This window comes from Somniosus microcephalus, chromosome 9 (assembly GCF_052327205.1).
Source record: "Somniosus microcephalus isolate GS21.2 chromosome 9, FLI_Smic_1.0, whole genome shotgun sequence".
Lineage (NCBI taxonomy): Eukaryota > Metazoa > Chordata > Chondrichthyes > Squaliformes > Somniosidae > Somniosus > Somniosus microcephalus.
The window spans coordinates 190,045,115-190,064,513 of record NC_140995.1 but is presented as its reverse complement, the minus strand read 5'-3'; the positions used below and the strand labels follow the sequence as shown (position 1 = coordinate 190,064,513).

Below are 19,399 nucleotides of genomic sequence, written 5' to 3'. Positions count from 1 at the left end.
CTTTTTGCTGGAATGTGATTGTGTATGAAATTGACTAATGGCTTGACATGAATAAAAGAAATGACACCTCGATGGCCATAACAGACATGACAGACTAGATGCAATGTATGACAGACACAACAAAGGTTATTTATCAAGAAATCAAATAGGGAATTCAAGAAATTAAATCGGGAATTCAGAAGAAACATCTTTACCCAGAGAGTGGTGAGAATGTGAAACTCGCTACCACAGGGAGTGGTTGAAGTGAATAGTATAGATGCATTTAATGGGAGGCTAGATAAGCATATGAGGGAGAAGGAAATAGAGGGTTATGCTGATAGTTAGATGAGGAAGGATGGGAGGAGGCTCGTGTGGAGCATAAACGCCGGCTTGACTGGTTGGGCCGAAAGGCCTGTTTCTGTGCCGTATATTCTATGTAATCCTGTAAGTGTTCGGAGCCTCAGTGATAATTCCTTACTATCTGTGTTTGAAAAATTAAATACTCATTGCCATAGGTTTTTACTGCTACTCTTTTTTATTCGTTCATGGGTTGTGGGCGTCGCTGGCAAGGCCAGCATTTATTGCCCATCCCTAATTGCCCTTGAGAAGGTGGTGGTGAGCCGCCTCCTTGAACTGCTGCAGTCTGTGTGGTGAAAGTACTCCCGCAGTGCTGTTAGGGAGGGAGTGCCAGGATTTTGACCCAGTGACGATGAAGGAATGGCGATATATTTCCAAGTCAGGATGGTGTGTGACTTGAAGGGGAACTTGCAGGTGATGGTGTTTCCATGCGCCACCTGCCCTTGTCCTTCTAGGTGATAGAGGTCGCGGGTTTGTGAGGTCCTGCTGAAGAATCCTTGGCAAGTTGCTGCAGTGCATCCTGTAGATAGGACACACTGCAGCCACAGTGCGCCGGTGATGGAGGGAGTGAATGTTTAAGGTGGTGGATGGGGTGCCAATCAAGCGGGCTGCTTTGTCCTGGATGGTGTCGAGCTTCTTGAGTGTTGTTGGAGCTGCACTTATCCAGGCAAGTGGAGAGTATTCCATCACACTCCTTACTTGTGCCTTGTAGATGGTGGAAAGGCTTTGGGGGATCAGGAGGTGAGACACTCTCCGCAGAATACCTAGCCTCTGACCTGCTCTTGTAGCCACAGTACTTATGTGGCTGGTCCAGTTAAGTTTCTGGTCAATGGCGACCCCCAGGATGTTGATGGTTGGGGATTCAGTGATGGTAATGCCGTTGAATGTCAAGGGGCGGTGGTTAGACGCTCACTTGTTGGAGATAGTCATTGCCAGGTATTAAATCAGCTTACTGCTGGTAATAACATCAGGACTGGTTAGTGGCAGTGGAAACATTGCCCACAGTTCCCTCTTTCATATCCCTGCCACCATCATTGACAGCAGCCGACTTGTTGTCGGCTCATACAAGTCATTAATCTGACAGTGCACCTTTAACCACAGCAGAGCCCCTTCCTCTGCCTTTTCTATTTGTTACGACTTCTGCCTGTCTGGTTCTGTGGGTGACATCTAATTGGATAACAGCACTATGTCAGAAACTTATTGCCACTTGCCCAAACTCCTTTCACTTGGAACTGTAATAGCTGGCAGGGGGCGGGGTGGGGGGCGGGGGTGGTGGCGGTGGGCGTTAACGTGACAGCGGGCACCCAATGCTGAAAACAGGGTGCAGAGGTCTGAGGCCTGCAACGTGCCCAAGGTGCCAAGTGCCCCCCAGTGGGTGGTGAGCACAAAGGGGATGGGCAACCTGTGCACCAGCTGTGCGCTCTGCTCATTAGGCCCCAGATTTCAACGAGCAGTGATCCTCCAGCTGCACAGCACGCGTCTGGAACAGGTGCTGAATGGGGAGGCTTGCCATCGCATTTAAAAGAAAATAGATAAATTCAGACAACTTTCTCTCCCTCGTCTGGTGCCCTGGTATCTCTTGAACCCACCGCAACATGCTTGGCACCCAGCACGCAACAGCTGGTCCTTCACTGGCTGCTGGTGCCCCAACATTGTGGCCCTGGCATGCCTGGCACATCACGAGAGTGCCAGTAAATTATGTAAATGATTCATTCTTGCTTTATCCGGAGAGGTCAGTCCAATTTTATGCGGGCACACGTGGCAAACTGCATTATTGGCCCACTGTGTCTGTGCTAGATCCGGGGGGTGAAATTCGTCTTGGCGAGCAGCGTAAAATGGGCAGTAGCGCATCGGCAGCTCATTTCACGCTCTGCCCAATTTTCTTTTCTTTTCCATTGGAGGCACAGAAGGCATTCTACATGAACATTGCTATTCACGAACCCAAAGTCTCAGATCTCAGCACAATTAAAAAAAACAACAGAAACATTAAAATCTATTTTAAAACAATTTGGTGTAATGTGCTATAAAAAAATGATAGTCATAGTGAAAGAGGAGATAGTTCAGATACTGGATGGGATAAAAATTGATGAAGAGGAGGTACTAGAAAGGCTGGCTGTACTTACAGTAGATAAGTCACCAGGACCGGATGGGATGCATCCTAGGATGCTGAGGGAAGTAAAGGTGGAAATTGCAGAGGTACTGGCCATAATCTTCCAATTATCCTTGTATCCTTGGTAGTGCCAGAGGACTGGAGAATTGCAAATGTTACACCCTTGTTCAAAAATGGGTGTAAAGATAAACCCAGCAACTACAGGCCTGTCAGTTTAACCTCGGTAGTGGGGTAGCTTTTAGAAACGAAAATCCGGGATAAAATTAACAGTCACTTGGACAAGTGTGCATTAATTAAGGAAAGCCAGCATGGTTTTGTTAAACGCAAATCATGTTTAACTAACTTGATTGAGTTTTTTGATGAGGTAACAGAGAGGGTTGATGAGGGCAATGCGGTTGCTGTGATGTATATGGGCTTCAAAAGTCGTTTGATAAAGTGCCACACAATCGGCTTGCCAGAAAAGTTGAAGCCCATGGAATAAAAGGGACAGTGGCAGCATGGATACGGAATTGGCTAAGTGACAGGAAACAGCATAGTGGTGAACGGTTGTATGTTGCACTGGAGGATGGTACACAGTGGGGTACACAGCGGTACTAGGACCACTGCTTTTCTTGATAATATATTAATGACTTAGACGTGCGTGTACAGGGCACAATTTCAAAATTTGCAGTTGACACTAAACTTGGAAGTATAGTAAACAGTGAAGAGGATAGTGGTAGACTTCAAGAAGACATAGACAGGCTGGTGGAATGGGCGGACACATGGTAGATGAAATTTAACACAGAAAAGTGTGAAGTGATACATTTTGGTAGGAAGAATGAGGAGAGGCAATATAAACTAAAGGGTACAATTCTAAAGGGGGGTGCATGAACGGAGAGACCTGGGGGTATATGTGCACTAATATACATTCCAATGAGAAAGAAAAATTCCACAGGGAGGACCCACCGTCCGTGGTTAACTAAAAAAGTTAAAGATAGTATCAAACTTAAAGAAAAAGCATATAATTGAGCAAAGATGGGTGGCAGGTCAGAAGATTGGACAGAATATAAAAAACAGCAAAGAATGACTAAAAGATTAATAAGGAGAGAAAAATTAGAGTACAAGAGAAAGCTAGCTAGAAATATAAAAACGGATAGTAAGAGTTTCTATAGATATTTAAAAAAGAAAAGAGTTAACAAAGTGAGCGTTGGTCCTATAAAAAGTGAGTCTGGGGAATTAATAATGGAAAATAAGGAGATGGCAGTTGAATTGAACAGGTATTTTGCATCGGTTTTCACCATAGAGGATACAAGTAACACCCCAGAAATAGCTGTAAATCAGGAAATGGAAGGGAGGGAGGAACTCAAGAAAATTACAATCACCAGGGAAGTGGTACTGAGCAAATTGTTGGAGCTGTGGGCTGACAAGTTCCCGGGTCCTGATGGACTTCATCCTAGGGTCTTGAAAGAAGTGGCTAGTGAGATAGTTGATGCGTTGGTTTTAATTTTCCAAAATTCCCTAGATTCAGGGAAGGTTCCATTAGATTGGAAAATAGCGAATGTAACTCCTTTATTCAAAAAAGGAGGGAGACAGAAAGCAGGAAACTACAGGCCAGTTAGCTTAACATCTGTCATAGGGAAGATGTTAGAAGCTATTATTAAAGACATTATAGCAGGGCACTTAGAAAAGTTCAAGATAATCAGGCAGAGTCAACATGGTTTTGTGAAAGGAAAATCCTGTTTAACCAATTTATTGGCGTTCTTTGAGGAAGTAACATGTGCTGTAGATAAAGGGGAACCGGTGGATGTACTGTACTTAGATTTCCAGAAGGCATTTGATAAGGTGCCACATCAAAGGTTATTGCGGAAAATAAAAGCTCATGGTGTAGGGGGTAACATATTGGCATGGATGGAAGATTGGCTAGCTAACAGGAAACAGAGAGTAGGCATAAATGGGTCATTTTCTGGTTGGCAAGATGTAACGAGTGGTGCGCTGGGGCCTCAACTTTTTACAATTGATATAAATGACTTGGATGAAGGGACCGAAGGTATGGTTGTTAAATTTGCTGATGACACAAAGATAGGTAGGAAAATAAATTGTGAAGATGACATAAGGGGGCTCAAAGGGATATAGATAGGTTAAGTGAGTGGACAAAGATCTGGCAAATGGAGTATAATGTGGGAAAATGTGAAATTGTCCATTTTGGCAGGAAGAATAAAAAAGAAGCATATTATCTAAATGGTGAGAGATCACAGAGCTCTGAGATGCAGAGGGATCTGGGTGTCCTAGTGCATGAATCACAAAAGGATAGTATGCAGTTACAGCAAGTAATTAGGAAAGCTAATAGAATGTTAGTGTTTATTGCGAGTGGAATTGAATACAAAAGTAGGGAGGTTATGCTTCAGTTATACAGGGCATTGGTGAGACCACATCTAGAGTACTGTGTACAGTATTGGTCTCCTTATGTAAGGAAGGATGTAAATGCGTTGGAAGCAGGTAAGAGAAGGTTTACTAGACTAATACCTGGAGTGGGTGGGTTGTCTTATGAGGAAAGGTTGGACAGGCTAGGCTTGTATCCACTGGAGTTTAGAAGAGTAAGAGGTGACTTGATTGAAACATATAAGATCCTGAGGGGTCTTGATGGGGTGGATGTGGAGAGGATGTTTCCTCTTGTGGGAGAATCTAGAACTAGGAGTCACTGTTTAAAAATAAGGGGTCGCCCATTTAAGACAGAGATGAGGAGAAATATTTTCTCATCGAGGGTCGTAAGTCTTTGGAACTCTCTTCCTCAGAGGGCGGTGGAAGCAGAGTCTTTGAATATTTTTAAGGCAGAGGTAGATAGATTCTTGATAAGCAAGGGGTTGAAAGGTTATCGGGGGCAGGCGGGAATGTGGAGTAATCAGATCAGCCATGATCTTATTGAATGGTGGAGCAGACTCAAGGGGCTGAGTGGCCTACTCCTGCTCCTAATTCGTATGTTCGTATGTAAATCATTGAAGGTGGCAGGGCAAGTTGAGAAAGCGGCTAAAAATCACACGGGATCTTGGATTTCATAAATAGAGGCATAAAGCACAACAGCAAGGAAGTTATGATGAACCTTTATAACACACTGGTTCAGCCTCAACTGGAGTATTGTGTCCAATTCTGGGTACCGCACTTTAGGAAGGATGTGAAGGCCTTAGAGAGGGTGCAGAAAAGATTTACAAGAATGGTTCCAGGGATGAGGGACTTCAGTTACGTGGATAAACTGGAGAAGCTGGGGTTGTTCTCCTTAGAGCAGAGAAGTTTGAGAGGTGATTTCATTGAGGTGTTCAAAATCATGAGAGTTCTAGACAGAGTAGATAGAGAGAAACTGTTCCCATTGGCGGAAGGATCGAGAACCAGAAGACACAGATTTAAGGTGATTGGCAAAAGAACCAAAGGTGACATAAGAAAAAACTTTTTTATGCAGCGAGTGGTTAGGATCTGGAATGCACTGCCTGAAAAGGGTGGTGGAGGCAGATTCGATCATGGCTTTCAAAAGGAAATTGGATAAGTACCTGAAGTAAAAAAATTTGCAGGGCTACGGAGAAAGGGCGGGGGAATGGGGCTAGCTGAAGTGCTCTTGCAGAGAGCCGGCACGGGCTCAACGGGCCGAATGGCGGCCTCCTGTGCTGTAACCATTCTATGATTCTAAAAGAGCATATTATTTTCTGAGAGGGATGGTTCCACTGAGTTAGTTTCCATTCTCGAAAAACACCACAGAGACAGATCTGGGAATCTGGGCAGAAACGTAATACTGTTGTTGTGGATTGGCACTGTCACAGCACCTGCCTGATTTTTCTTTCCATTGATTTTTGCAGACAATCCGCCATGTCACATTTACACCCAGGCTGCAAGTTGAAATCTACCCCATTATCTCTTTGATAAGTTTACTGGATCTTGGCTCACTAAATATCACTACATGATAGACCCCATCATAATACTTACAGTACTGGGCTTCCAAGGCATGTGTTATAATGAAATGGAGTGTATTGAGAACTTCTTTTTTCACTTTTTATGGAGTGCTAATAGTCCGCTTGTCATTTTGCACCACATAAATCCATCCTTGGGTAATGCAGAGAGTTTACATATACAGAGCTTTCACTAAAGCAACCCGTGATAAATTTTAAATATCTTATCATTTTCTCACAGTTTTAACAGGAAGCTTATTTTTAATCATCTAGTTTCTGAAGGCAAGTCCTATTCCTCTTGTATGGCTTAATTAGTGTTGTCTGAAGGCACAGTGGGGCCGCACTGTCCCCAGAGGAACTATTGCTCTGCACCTAATAGCAAGTGTGAATGATTTATTAAATCTTGTCACGTCGAGGCTGTATAGTAAATCTTTTAGTATTTTTTAACACTTACACTCTCTCTAACAGACAGAGCCGTTTTATAATATAATATAAAAGCAAAATACTTGTGGGTGCTGGAAACCTGAAATAAAAACAGAAAATGCTGGAAAAACTCAGCCGGTCAGGCAGCATCTGTCTAGAGAAAAACAGAGTTAACGTTTCAGGTCGACGACTTTTCATCAGCATTGGAAGAAGTTAGAGATTTAAAAGTTTATAAGCAAGTGTAGAGCCAGGGTAAAAAAGGGGTGGGGGGAGGAAAGTGCAAAAGGGAAGGTCTCTGATAGGGTGGAGGTCAGGAGTGAATAAATTACTTTATATATTATATATATATATTTTTAGTGGAAATTAAAGTTCTAAGGATGCTGTACTCTCAACTATGGCACTCTCAACTATGGCACTCTCAACTATGGCACTCTCATAGCTGAAGTAAGGAACAGTGTCAACAGTGCCAGCCACAGCAGCGAGCTGATCACCTTTGATGCTCATCTAACAGATCCCATCGGGACTAGGGCGAGAGGGGCTGCTTCTACTAAACCCCCAACATCGATCCAAAATTGCAGCTCTGGGTTGAGCAAAACAGTTACTCGTCTTCATGTTAAAAAAGCAATATTTTAAAAGATACTTTGATTACTGTTGTGTGCCATTAGTTGTAGAGTTACTTATATTAGCAGCTGCTATAAACAGGTGGAATCATAGAATGATACAGCACAGGAGGAGGTCACTTGGCCCATCGTGCCTGTGCCGGCTCTTTGAAAGAGCTATTCAATTAGTCCCATTCCTCTACTCTTTCCCCATCGCCTTGCGCAATTTTTCCCCTTCAAGTATAATTGATATTTTCTTTCTTTTTTTCTGCCTTTCTTATTTTATTACTTCCTTTCCTTCCAACTTTGCCCTACATTATGAACAGAAAACCTTGTGGGCCACTGACCTTTCTACCTCAATTCTGGATATGTGCTTCTGGTGCACAAGGTTCCGCACCAGAAATGCAAATGAATGAAATCGACCCTTCTAACCCTGTTAGTTTTGCCTCCTTCCAGATCAGCAGGATTGATAGATATACTGGTGAGCCTCTCGTGTCCATCATTGTCCCCTAGGAAACTTTTGAAAACCGTGGTTGTGGAAGTGCAGTATGATTGACGTAGCTTGTTCCAATTTTGTGAATCAGCCAGCAATTATGGAATGGTAATCTTCAACCCATCCATTTACAGTCAAAATTTCCACTAAACATTTGGGACTGGCAACTGAAATACATTGTCAAACCAAATCTTAAAGGGGCACTGTCATCATGAAAAATAAGGGGGTAAAAGTTTCCACTCGGTTGCATTGGTTTTTTTTCGGCGTAATTTGCCCAAAGTCAGTGTAAACCGGTGCAAAAGATCGCGGAATTTTAAGTGCAAGTTACGTCCTGCGCAAATCTTTTGCGCTAGTTTAAGAAACATTGCGCTAGAAGCCGGCCCCGCCCACAAAACTGATCGAATTCATCACCATTGAGAGTATCCACTAATTGCACTCATTTGCAGGCCATCGAGGAGACTCTAAAAATTGAGCTGGTTCTTTTGGGCACAAGGACATTACTAGGCACGTTTTAGTAGCTTTAATTTTTTTTTTCAATTTACGAAGAAGCTGACTACTGTACCCCAGTGTAACTAGAAAATGGTTCTGTATATTTTTTAAAAGTAATTTTCAATCATTTAAAATCAGGCTACTTACAGGTGGTGATTGATACTGATTAAAAATGCTTATTTTTTTGTGATAAACCCATATTAATCAAACTGCACCTAGTCACCACCCTTAAATATATCAAGAAATATTTTTTGAAGCAAATTTTTTTAAAATTATGTTTTAAAATGCTGCTCAATTGCACTGGTTCATGGCAGATTTTGCGTTCGGCGATAATCAAATGAGTTTGAGAGGACACTTGAGGAAATAAAAACACTTTTCAAAACGGGCGCAATTTTGGGCGCAATTTGTGCCCGGATCGCCGATTGCGCCCAAAGTGGAAACTCTTGGCCAATGTTTGGTAAACTTTGGGAGGGAGAAGAGAGATACATAATTTTTGTCACAATGACATCACACAGACAAATAAGGCAGTGATCTGAGTTTCCTTATCACGTGTGTTTGTAAATAAATGAAAAGAGGTTCTTTGGAAGATGATCAGCCAATCTTACTCCAATTGTTTGCCTGTCTGGGTGCAATGGGTTAAAAATTGGCTGTTCATTTCTCGTAGCTGAGTCCAAATCCAGCCCAGATTGATGGCATGAAAGCTTACTTTATCTGATGTCTGTAAGACTATTATGTAAAATGACTTTAGTCAGTCTCAATCTTGGGCAATAAGGTGGCAGATGGAGTATAACGTGGGGAAATGTGAGGTTATTCACTTTGGCAGGAAGAATAGAAAAATAGAATATTTAAACTATTAAATGTTGGTGTTCAGAGAGATTTAGGTGTCCTCGTACAGGAAACACAGAGAGTTAGCATGCAGGTACAGCAAGCAATTCGGAAGGCAAATGGCATGTTGGCCTTTATTGCAAAGGGGGTTGGAGTATAGAGTAAGGAAGTCTTGCTATAATTGTACAGGGCCTTGGTGAGACCACACCTGGAGTACTGTACACAGTTTTGGTCTCCTTATCTGTGGAAGGATATACTTGCCTTAGAGGCGGTGCAACGAAGGTTCACTAGATTGATTCCTGGGATGAGAGGGTTGTCCTATGATGAGAGATTGTGTAGAATGGGCCTATACTCTCTGGAGTTTAGAAGAATGAGAGGTGATCTCATTGAAACATACAAGATTCTGAGGGGGATTGACAGGGTAGATGCTGAGAGGTTGTTTCCCTTGGCTGGAGTGTCTAGAACTAGGGGGCATAGTCTCAGGATAACGGGTTGACCAGTTAAGATTGAGACGAGGAGGAGTTGCTTCACTCAGAGGATTGTGAATATTTGGAATTCTCTGCCCCAAAGGGCTGTGAATGCTGAATCGTTGAGTATATTCAAAGCTGAGATAGATAGATTTTTGGACACTAGGGGAATCGAGGGATATGGAGATCGGGCAGGAAAGTGGAGTTGAGGTTGCAGATCAGCCATGATCTTATTGAATGGCGGAGTAGGCTCGAGGGGCGGCCATATGGCCTACTCCTGCTCCTAATTCTTATGTTCATCTCTACTGGACATAGGCCTAGTTGTTAGCCGTGGCTCAGTTGGTAGCCATCTTGCCTCTGAGTCAGAATTTCTTGGGTTCAAGTCCCACTCCTGCGACTTGAGCACAAAATCTGGGATAGCAGTATTGAGAGAGGTGCTGTCTTACTGATGAGATGTTAAACCGAAGCCCCGTCTGACCTCTTTGGTGGGCGTACAATATCCCAATGTGACTATTCGAAGAAGAGCAGGTGAGCTCTCCCCAGTGTCCTGGCCAATATTGACCCTTCAGCGAATAGCTTAAAACAAATCATTTGGTTATTTATTTCATTGCTGTTTGTGGGACCTTGCTGTACGCAAATTGGCTTACATTACAACACAGACTACACCGTAAAAAAGTAATTAATTGGCTGTAAAGTGCTTTGGGATGCCCTGATGTCGTGAAAGACGCTATAAAAATGCAAGTCCTTCTTTTAGAGCAGCTAGAACCAGAACAAGCCCTGCTTCAGTAACAATTGGCAGTAAATTGCCAGTCTCACTCAGAGAAGCCACAGGGTGGCTGTTGTACAGTAGTGGGTGCTCGTCGGAGCCTGGGGCTCAAGTACATTGTTGGGGCAGAGTAGAAAGAGCTTTACTTTGCACCTAGCTTGACTTGGGAGAGCTTGATGCTGACACAGTGCCTGAAATGGAACATATTCCATCCCCCAGCACTAACATCCCTTATCTTGAACACAATGTTCATTGAAAAAAATCATAAATTGTGTTTATTTTTTGACCAGATTTGCACACACTCATCACCAGGGGAGGTGGTTAAGGTTCAAACTTTTCCTGGCAGTGATGTGTTGCATTACTGAGAGCACTGCATTCATCGCAGTATCTTGTACAAGTCAGATTGTCTTAGCACAATGGGGTTTAATAGGCAATCAGTCAAGAACTGGAAATCATAGAGTTGAAAATACATGTTTAATCAAGCACTGGTGTAATAGCAGCTTAAACAGATTAAGGCGAAATAAATGTAAACAATGTGCATGCCACAAAAAATGGGATGTCCAAGAAAAACAAATGAGCTACACAGGAGCCGTAAGGGAACTGTTAATTATTAACTGCGCTCACACACTCTGAAAGACTCAAACACAGGCTGCTGCTCCCTGTTTCTTTTCTTTTGGTTATTGACTAGTTCAGTTTAACAAATCCATTGACCCAGCTGCTTTTGTGCTTTAATCACAGCTCTGTAAAATGCTTATCTATTTTCCGATAGTAGACTGCTGTTAATGGCGATTTGGGAATGATTATACGTAAACAAAGTTCCTCAGCCTGTCTGTTACCTCTCATACGGCGCAGGGAGCAGATATGAGTGCTGGTTATGAGAGAGTCATATTCCTCAATTGTGCTGAGGGCTCGACTTTTCCTTTTCTATGTATCAGTGCACTTTTGGCAACAGCATTGCTCAAACAGTACTTGCACCTGAATTTGGTTTGTCATCATTACCTAATAAAGAAGGTTGTGGGTTCAAGTCCCGCTCCAGAGACTTGAGCACATAAAGCTAGGTTTACACTCCAGTGCAGTGCTGAGGGAGAGCTGCACCGTCGGAGGTGCCGTCTTTCGGATGAGACGTTAAACCGAGGCCCCGACTGCCCTCTCATGTGTATGTAAAAGATCCCATGGCACTATTTCAAAGAAGAGCAGGGGAATTATCCCGGGTGTCTTGGCCAATATTTATCTCTCAACCAACATCACTAAAAAAAAAATTATCTGGTCATTATCACTTCGCAGTTTGTGGGAGCTTGCTGTGCGCAAATTGACTGCCACGTTTCCCACATTGCAACAGTGACTACACTTCAAAAGTGTTTCATTGGCTGTAAAGCGCTTTGAGACATCCAGTGGTCGTGAAAGGCGCTATATAAATGCAAGTCTTTGTTTCTTTTATACAGCGCCTTTCATGACCTCAGGATGTCCCAAAGCGCTTTACAGACAATAAAGTACCTTTGAAGTGTAGTCACTGCTGTAATGTAGGAAACAGACTAAGACACTCATCAGTTCAAGCAAATAGTACGAATGATATAAATATAGCGTGTCTTTCTCTGGTAATCAAAACTAATAATGTTAATACTTTCAGTGATACATCAGGGTTGATCTACCATGACTACTTAAAAGATTCAATACTGTAGTTTATACCTTATTTATCTAATAGTATCGTAAGTTATTTTTAAGAGTATTGTATTTTTTTGTTTCTGACACATTCTTTGCATTAGTTATGAATAATTCACAGGTTACCACATAAAAGCCAGAGTAGGCCGACTGAAATCAGCAGGAGTAAGTTAGATGTCATTCCTGTATACTTTCGATTTTAAACATGTTTTAAATTTGAAGTAGGAGTCTCGTACCCTTGAACCTCATAAAAATTTAATTGCATAACTCAAATAATATTCACATTTCCCCCCCCCCCCGCCTATTCTTTCCAGTTTAAACACAGAAGGGGGAATTTTAACTCCCTCCGCCTGGCAGTAACCGGGCCAGCTGGGAGTTAAAATTGAGCGCCTCTGTTTGTCGCTCCTGCAGCAAGTTTAACCCCCGCTGTTTTTGTAGGCGGCTGAGCCGGCCACCCGATACATTGATTTATGTTAATGGCGGAGGGGTCCTATGATGTACATAGGACCCTGAAGATATTTTAACCCTATACTGACCGCAGGATGCACGACTAGCGCCTCGCTCAGTAAAGCCCATCGGAGTAAAAGTTGAGACCCTAAAAGTTAAGCTTTATACTTGTCTTCGTGGGACCAGGAGTGCTTTTCTGGACCCTGCAAAGAAAGTGCAAAGAAACCTCTGCTGCCCCTGGTTTTACTTCGCCGGAAGTGAGGCAGAAATCCCACGTATGTGCGTAAAACGGGATTTCTGCAGCACTTCCGGCAAGATAACGTCGGTGAAGCGGCAGCAGCTCCGAATAATTTTCCACTCTAGTTCTGTGCTTCCCACATTGCAGTAGGTTTTGCTATTTAACTGTAAATCATTAAAGTATTATAAAAAATAAGGGCAGAACGTATGACAATAAAATGGCAACTGAATTACGTGTGCACACCCTAGCTCAGTTATCCGCAGCCCTCTAACCTCGCTTCACCTGACGACTAGATTCGTTCGACTCCCCATATACAAGGCCACGGGAGATAAATATTGTTTTCATGAAGGTATTTATGGTCACTCCTTTTCACTGGGTAATGTGATAATGATAATGCAGAGTGTTGTAAGCCATAAAGGAATCATAATATTTACTTTGGATTCCCTCAAATTCATGGTTACTGGTGAGACAAGCTTGTTGGACCATTGATCCTTGGGTGAGTTAAACCTACACTAATCTGTTTTGAGACTTTGTAAATGTGGCAGGTGCACGGGTCTGGTATTAAAATCTCTCTGCTAATTATTACTCAACCTAGTCTGGTGAATCATGGTAAACGTACAGCTAGTTTACCAAGAAATGTTGCGCAAGTACAGATTTGTGCAAGTTGGAAGTAAAAGATAAGCAATTTGTAAATCTTTGTATCACAGTTCATTTAATCATTCATTGCACCCAAAACAAAATATCTAAAAGTTAATTAATATTTTACACAACCGTGTCAGTGATATTTTGTAATGGATTAGAGCTGCACACAGACAACTGATGGATATTTTATACTTGCACAGGATATTGTACTTCAATGCTATGTGCGGATATTGGCCCGTATTTTCCGATGCCTGCGGGTGTGTACGAGCTGTGTACACACCCGTAGGGACATCGGAAATACCGGTTTCAGGCATGCCAAGCGCATTTCCGATCTGTCAAGAAATCGGACGCCTGCTCTGGAGAAGGGCCTCTGCGGGTGGAGAGTTTCACTTTCTGCAGAACCTCTGCCCACTGAAAACCCTTAGAAATCTTACGCCTTGTAAAAGCTTTTAAAGTGCTTTTACCAGCATAAGAGTTTAAAAAAGTAAAAAAATAATTACTCATTTATAATTTTAAAATACTTTTAAAAAGGTAAGTTTATTTTTAGTCCTGTAAAATCCTTAATTATTTTTTTCAAAAAATTAAATTTTTGTTTAAAATATTTAATTTAATGTAAATTTAACTCATCTTAAAAACGTGATTTAAATTTAAAAAACAAATGTTTTAGTGTCTTTTTTCAGTGATTCCCATTCATACTTTTGACAGTTCTATCTGTCAAAAGTATGAAGTGGGATTCCCTTCTTTCATTGGATTGCCTGGCCCACGTGATCCCAGGGATGCTTGCGAACCGCATGCGCCCTTGGGATACGTGGGCCCTGTGCATTTCGACTGTGAAGAGGCCCAGGATCGGAAGTGTCCATACCTCGGGAGCCCTCAGGTAAGTGCGTAGGAAGCCTCCTATCGGAAATTACGGGCCATGTATTCTACACAATGGGAGTGAATTGTGAGACAATTTGGACTATTAGAATTCTGTTTTGACCTGTTAGACATTTCTATGACCTGGCAATTGAGGCTGCCTCAATGAACTCTTTCAGAAAGGAGCTAGATAAATATCTGGCTGAGAATGGGATTGGACGTTAAAGGGTGTCAGCGTGGCTCTGGATGGTAAAATATTTCACAGAATTCAATGTTTCCTGCACGTCTATGGTGACGGGATGGGGGTGGGGGGTGCGGGGGAAGGGCAGGCATTTGGTGGAATGTCTGCGTATGTCAGCAGGAAAATAGAGGATGGATGAATATTTACCCAGAGAATGGTTAGAAGGTGGAACTCACTACCACAAGAGTTGAGGCAAATAGAATAGATGCATTTAAGGGGAAGCTAAATAAGTACATGATGGAGAAAGAAATATAAGGATATGCAGATAGGATTCGATGAAGTAGGGTGGGAGGAGGCTCGTGTAGAGCATAAACACCGGCATAGACCAGTTAGGCTGAAAGGCCTGTTTCTGTGCTGTGAATTCTATGTAATTCTGCAGTCTTGCTTAATAGCCTTGGAGCATCAGGGAGCAATCATGCAGAGCTTTCCCTCAGGAGAGTGGGATGGAACACATGATAGGGTAGATTGTACATGGTCTGTGGAAGGAGCAGGTTTGATGAATGGGATGGCCCTGTTTCACTCTTTCTTACTTTCTTAACTGTGTACTTTTTGAGATTAAAGTTGGAGACGGGTGGCAGAGAGCGACAGTCATCTGATTAGGGTCCTAAGAGACTAATGAATATGACTGCAAGAATGATTTAGCATAGTGTTATTAGAGGTGTTTATATGTATGCACGTGTGTGTGTGTACGATATTTATGCACTGAATCTAATAAGATTTATGGTTTGACTGCTTTTAGGGATGCAGAGTACAAGGGATTGCAACTGTCGCTAGATCAAGTAACAGCAACAAAACCATCCTTTTCATACGCAAACTCAACCCCAACCATCACTGACTCCAGGAAGACAAGCAAGTCCCGTCTTAGCCGAACAAAATCCAAACCGAGAGCATCACCTTACCCTCAGGTGAACTATCCCCAATTGTCATTATTTTTGAGTATGTTAACGAAACAGTGTGGGGACAGTGGTGTGGCATGTTACTGCTGTCAAGCACTTTGTGATAGGTTAGTGGGACCCAAGTTTGTACTTGCGCTTGTATGGCAAATTCCTAATGTTGATTTATAATAGCAGTAGAGATAGAACTGTTCAGCTTTAACTGTGCATGTTAATTCAACTCCCTCACGCTGTCGGGCTCAGTAACATGACCAAAGCAATTCCTTCGATAATGTGCTAACTACTTACTGTTTTGAGATTTGTTTAATAATAAAATATATTGGGGCTGACAATCCACGAGGGTGGAGGCACATATCCCTAGTGATGTGCCAGGATGCACCTACCCAGAACATCCACTGGGTCAGGGAGAGGTCCCTCCATTCACAGAAGAATTGCGGATGGCCACATTGATAGGGGTGCATCTGGGGCACTCACCCACTGAAGAGACATCAAATTGCAACATAGCTTGCCAGTTCTGGGGTAGGAATACCACCCTCTCCCGCTCACCCCCCAGAAAGACTATAAGGTGCCCGGAGTGACCCCTTTGTAAGGAGGTCTCTAGTTTAAAAAATATTGATTTGAAAATCACTTATGCATTTTTCCACAGATTGTGGATGTTTCAGCCAGTGATTCAATCAATGCATCAAGTATTCACAATAGCCATGTTCTGCTTTAAAAGAGCTCATGTAACAGATTATGGGTCAAAATCGTAAAAGCATTATTTTGTCACGCAAGAGCCAATAATGTGGCCTGCAATCCCCAAAGCTCTGCAGTGTATCGGGCGCAGGCATCTTGCATAATTGGCCGCCGAAACTTACTCAGCACACAAAGTGCACAGTGCCCGTAGTATGAGTCCCATGTGCTGCTGGCACTTAGGAGTCTGTGCTCAGACTGTGCGTAAAGATCATTAACACTCCCAATTTGTATGTAAATTAGGGACAAGCCTCATAATACACCAACAGTGACTGAACAACACTCCAGATGGCAGGCGCTTGTTTGCAACGGGCACTTCAAAGGAGACCTTCAAAGAAATTCATCTTCTGCCTTACTGGCCTCTCCTCCACAAAGGAGCACCCGTCGTTGCGGGACCTCGTGTCCCCTGCCCGATCAGCACATTGGGTATTTCTTGTGGCCCGTAAAGACTGTGCATCCTTACATGCAGCCTGCAGCCCGTTAACAGTTGTTGCTGCCTGAAAACCTGCCCAGATGACCGCCAGGACATCAACGGCTATGTGCCGAGAGTGCCCATAAAATGGTTAAATTAGCTTACCTCACATTATGGGGAGAGGTCAGTTTGGAGTCCCACTGACACGGCTAGCAACCCGATGAGAGGCCACTGCATTATCAGCCTCATAGTGTAACATATTCACGCGGCATAACTTCTAAGTCCCTTACCTTTTCGACAGAAACACTGATGTTGGTAAATGCGTTGAGTTCAATAAGAGTTATGCATTAGGCAGCGAAATACTCAAATCAATTTTAATCAAGATTGGCAAATATTTGAGCTGCTCTTGAGCCTTAGAGCTGAACAATTTTTGTCTGTGATCAGCGGTTTAAAAATTGTTTTATCTTGAGGTGTGAAAACCAGAGTAGATTTCCAATGTAGCAACAACAGTGGCGAATCCAGTGAAGGTGGTTGCATTTATGACGTTATTGCAAAAAATGTAAGTGTGAAGCTCATTTAAAAAAATAAATAAAACTGAAAGTTTAAAATGCACACAGTTGAAATGGGCCACCTCTAAGTTTCTAATGTTAGAAAGGAGCAGGATATCCTGTTCAGTATTTTCCAATATTTGTAAATTTCTCCTGCAGTCAGGGACCAGTGACCAGTGACCAGTGCTCCTTCTGCACATTTAGGCATGTGTGCGCAGTTCTTTGTTTTGCCTAACTAGAAAGTGATGCGAGTGAGCCTCTGTGCTGTCCTCTTGCATTCCTCCAAAAACAGTATCAGTGGTCAATTCAGTGGGTGCTGTAAGAAATGATGACACTGGAGTTAGTTACTGCAGTTTCAGCTGTGTCTTCCCTAAGCGTGTGACATGGGCCCAAGTATTATTCTATTGGCCACACAAATGGCACAAAGGAAGCTGTAAATTGTGATTCCAGTTTTAAGATGTGCCATATTTCCAACTCTCCTGCACGCCACTGACATTCTTTGCCATGCCTACATGCCTCCCCTGAGGTGTTCTGTAGTTGATTCCACTGCCTTGATGATAATGCTCCAGAAGAAAAGTTAGAAACAGTAATTAACACTTGTAGATGATCTCTTAGCAATTGGCAACTGCTTCCAAAATGTCATTTAAGATCCCCGCCAGAATTCAGTATAAACTGTGAGACCATTGAACACAAAGCATTGACCCATACTGGAGTCAGAACTTTGAGTGAATATAAAGACCATCCTTATTACTGTAGTGCAAAAAGCAGGGTCTTTATACATTGCCTTGAAGACCCTGTTTTTTGAACTAATAAGGATGGCCTTTATAATTTCACATATTTGTCTATTGCATGTATGACACATGGAAATTAGTTCAGTTATTTATTTAATCTTCATGTATTCTAATTTGTCCTCATTGTTTTGCTCCTGCTCCAAAATTAATCTCCTCTAAAAGACATTTAGAGACTGGCCACTTATGAGCAAATGATAGTGCCTACAATTGCAATCTGGTGCAAACCTTGTGCATGTGTTTTTCTATTGAGAAACCTTGACCAAGTCCCATGGTGCAGAATATCAGCAAGGTTGAGGAGAACAGGAGAGAAGATGATATATATCAGGAAGTAATGGTTAGGTGACACCATGATCAATCGCAAAATATTAAACTCCCCATTTTACCTCCAATCATAATTATTAGCCGGAACAAATGAGCTTTGATCTGCTTAATGCTGAAGCCTGTAGATTGTATGAGAGGTAAGGAGTTCTGCAGTTTTGAGATACTGGGAAAGAATAGAAAACAAAGTAATAAGGACTAATTTTGATACATTGAAAATGCAGGTAGAAAAAAGATTGTGAAGGATGGTATATTTGCAGCTCAACAAGAACAAGAACGAATGAAAATGATTTTTTTATTATTTAAGATTAATTTAAATGAAACCCAAATACAGATTTGTGATCCTTTCCATAACTTTCTCTTTTCTCTTATCCTCCCCACTCTTGCAGTATTCTGGATTTCACACGGAAAGATCGGAATCGGACCACGAGAGCCAGTGGGGAGGAAGTCCACTAACTGACAATGCTTCCCCACAACTGCTGGATCATACAGAAGGGTCGCAGCCACATTCCCAGCATGATATTATATCCTGTGCCTACGGACAGTTTTCCGACAGAAACTCTCTGTGCTACGGCTTTGCCCTCGAGCACTCCAGATCGGCGGAGGACAGGCAGTCCCACTTCCACACGTCACCGTGCGAGGGAGGAAGGTGTGAGGCAGGCAGATACTTTCTTGGGGGCTCGCAATCTGGAAGAGAGAATTGGTGGAGCTCTTCCCGTATGGCGCTAGCTCTGGCAAAGTCATCTCCGGAAAGCAGAGAGGGATATGAAAACAGCATGCCACATATAGCTTCTATTCCCAATATTCATGGTAAGACGATCGTAAGGAAAAACACCAGTAACTAGAAACTTTGCAATGTAGGAAGCAATCAATTCTAAGGAAGACTGAATTCAGTTTGACAAGAAAAAGAAATAGGTTTATTTCAAGAATTGTTCAGTCAGCAATTTGCCTTTTTGCTGTAACTAAATAATCTTGAGACCTAATACGTGGGGCTAAATTGCTTTTAAACCACATGCTGTCAAGTGGAGAAACCTCCGCAATACAATCCCTTTCTGAAAGTTAAAGCAAACTCTATCACATGTAAGAACCACACTAACTAATCTGAACTTCCCTATAATTGACATTAGATGCTTCTCTGCATTGGAAAGGAAGAAAATTGCTTAGCAGAGTTGTGGGTTTCCCTTGTTTGAAACGTACGGGGTAA

General features: G+C 42.5%; 1 protein-coding gene across 1 annotated transcript in view; it reads left to right on the top strand.

Moving 5' to 3' along the window:
• sim1a (SIM bHLH transcription factor 1a) overlaps positions 1 to 19,399 on the top strand; it is a 62,555-nt gene that overhangs the window by 31,237 nt on the left and 11,919 nt on the right. The window contains exons 10-11 of the mRNA XM_085997709.1: positions 15,241 to 15,406; positions 18,585 to 19,005. Of these exons, the coding sequence (XP_085853835.1) occupies positions 15,241 to 15,406; positions 18,585 to 19,005 (587 nt within the window). The remainder of the gene's footprint in view (positions 1 to 15,240; positions 15,407 to 18,584; positions 19,006 to 19,399) is intronic.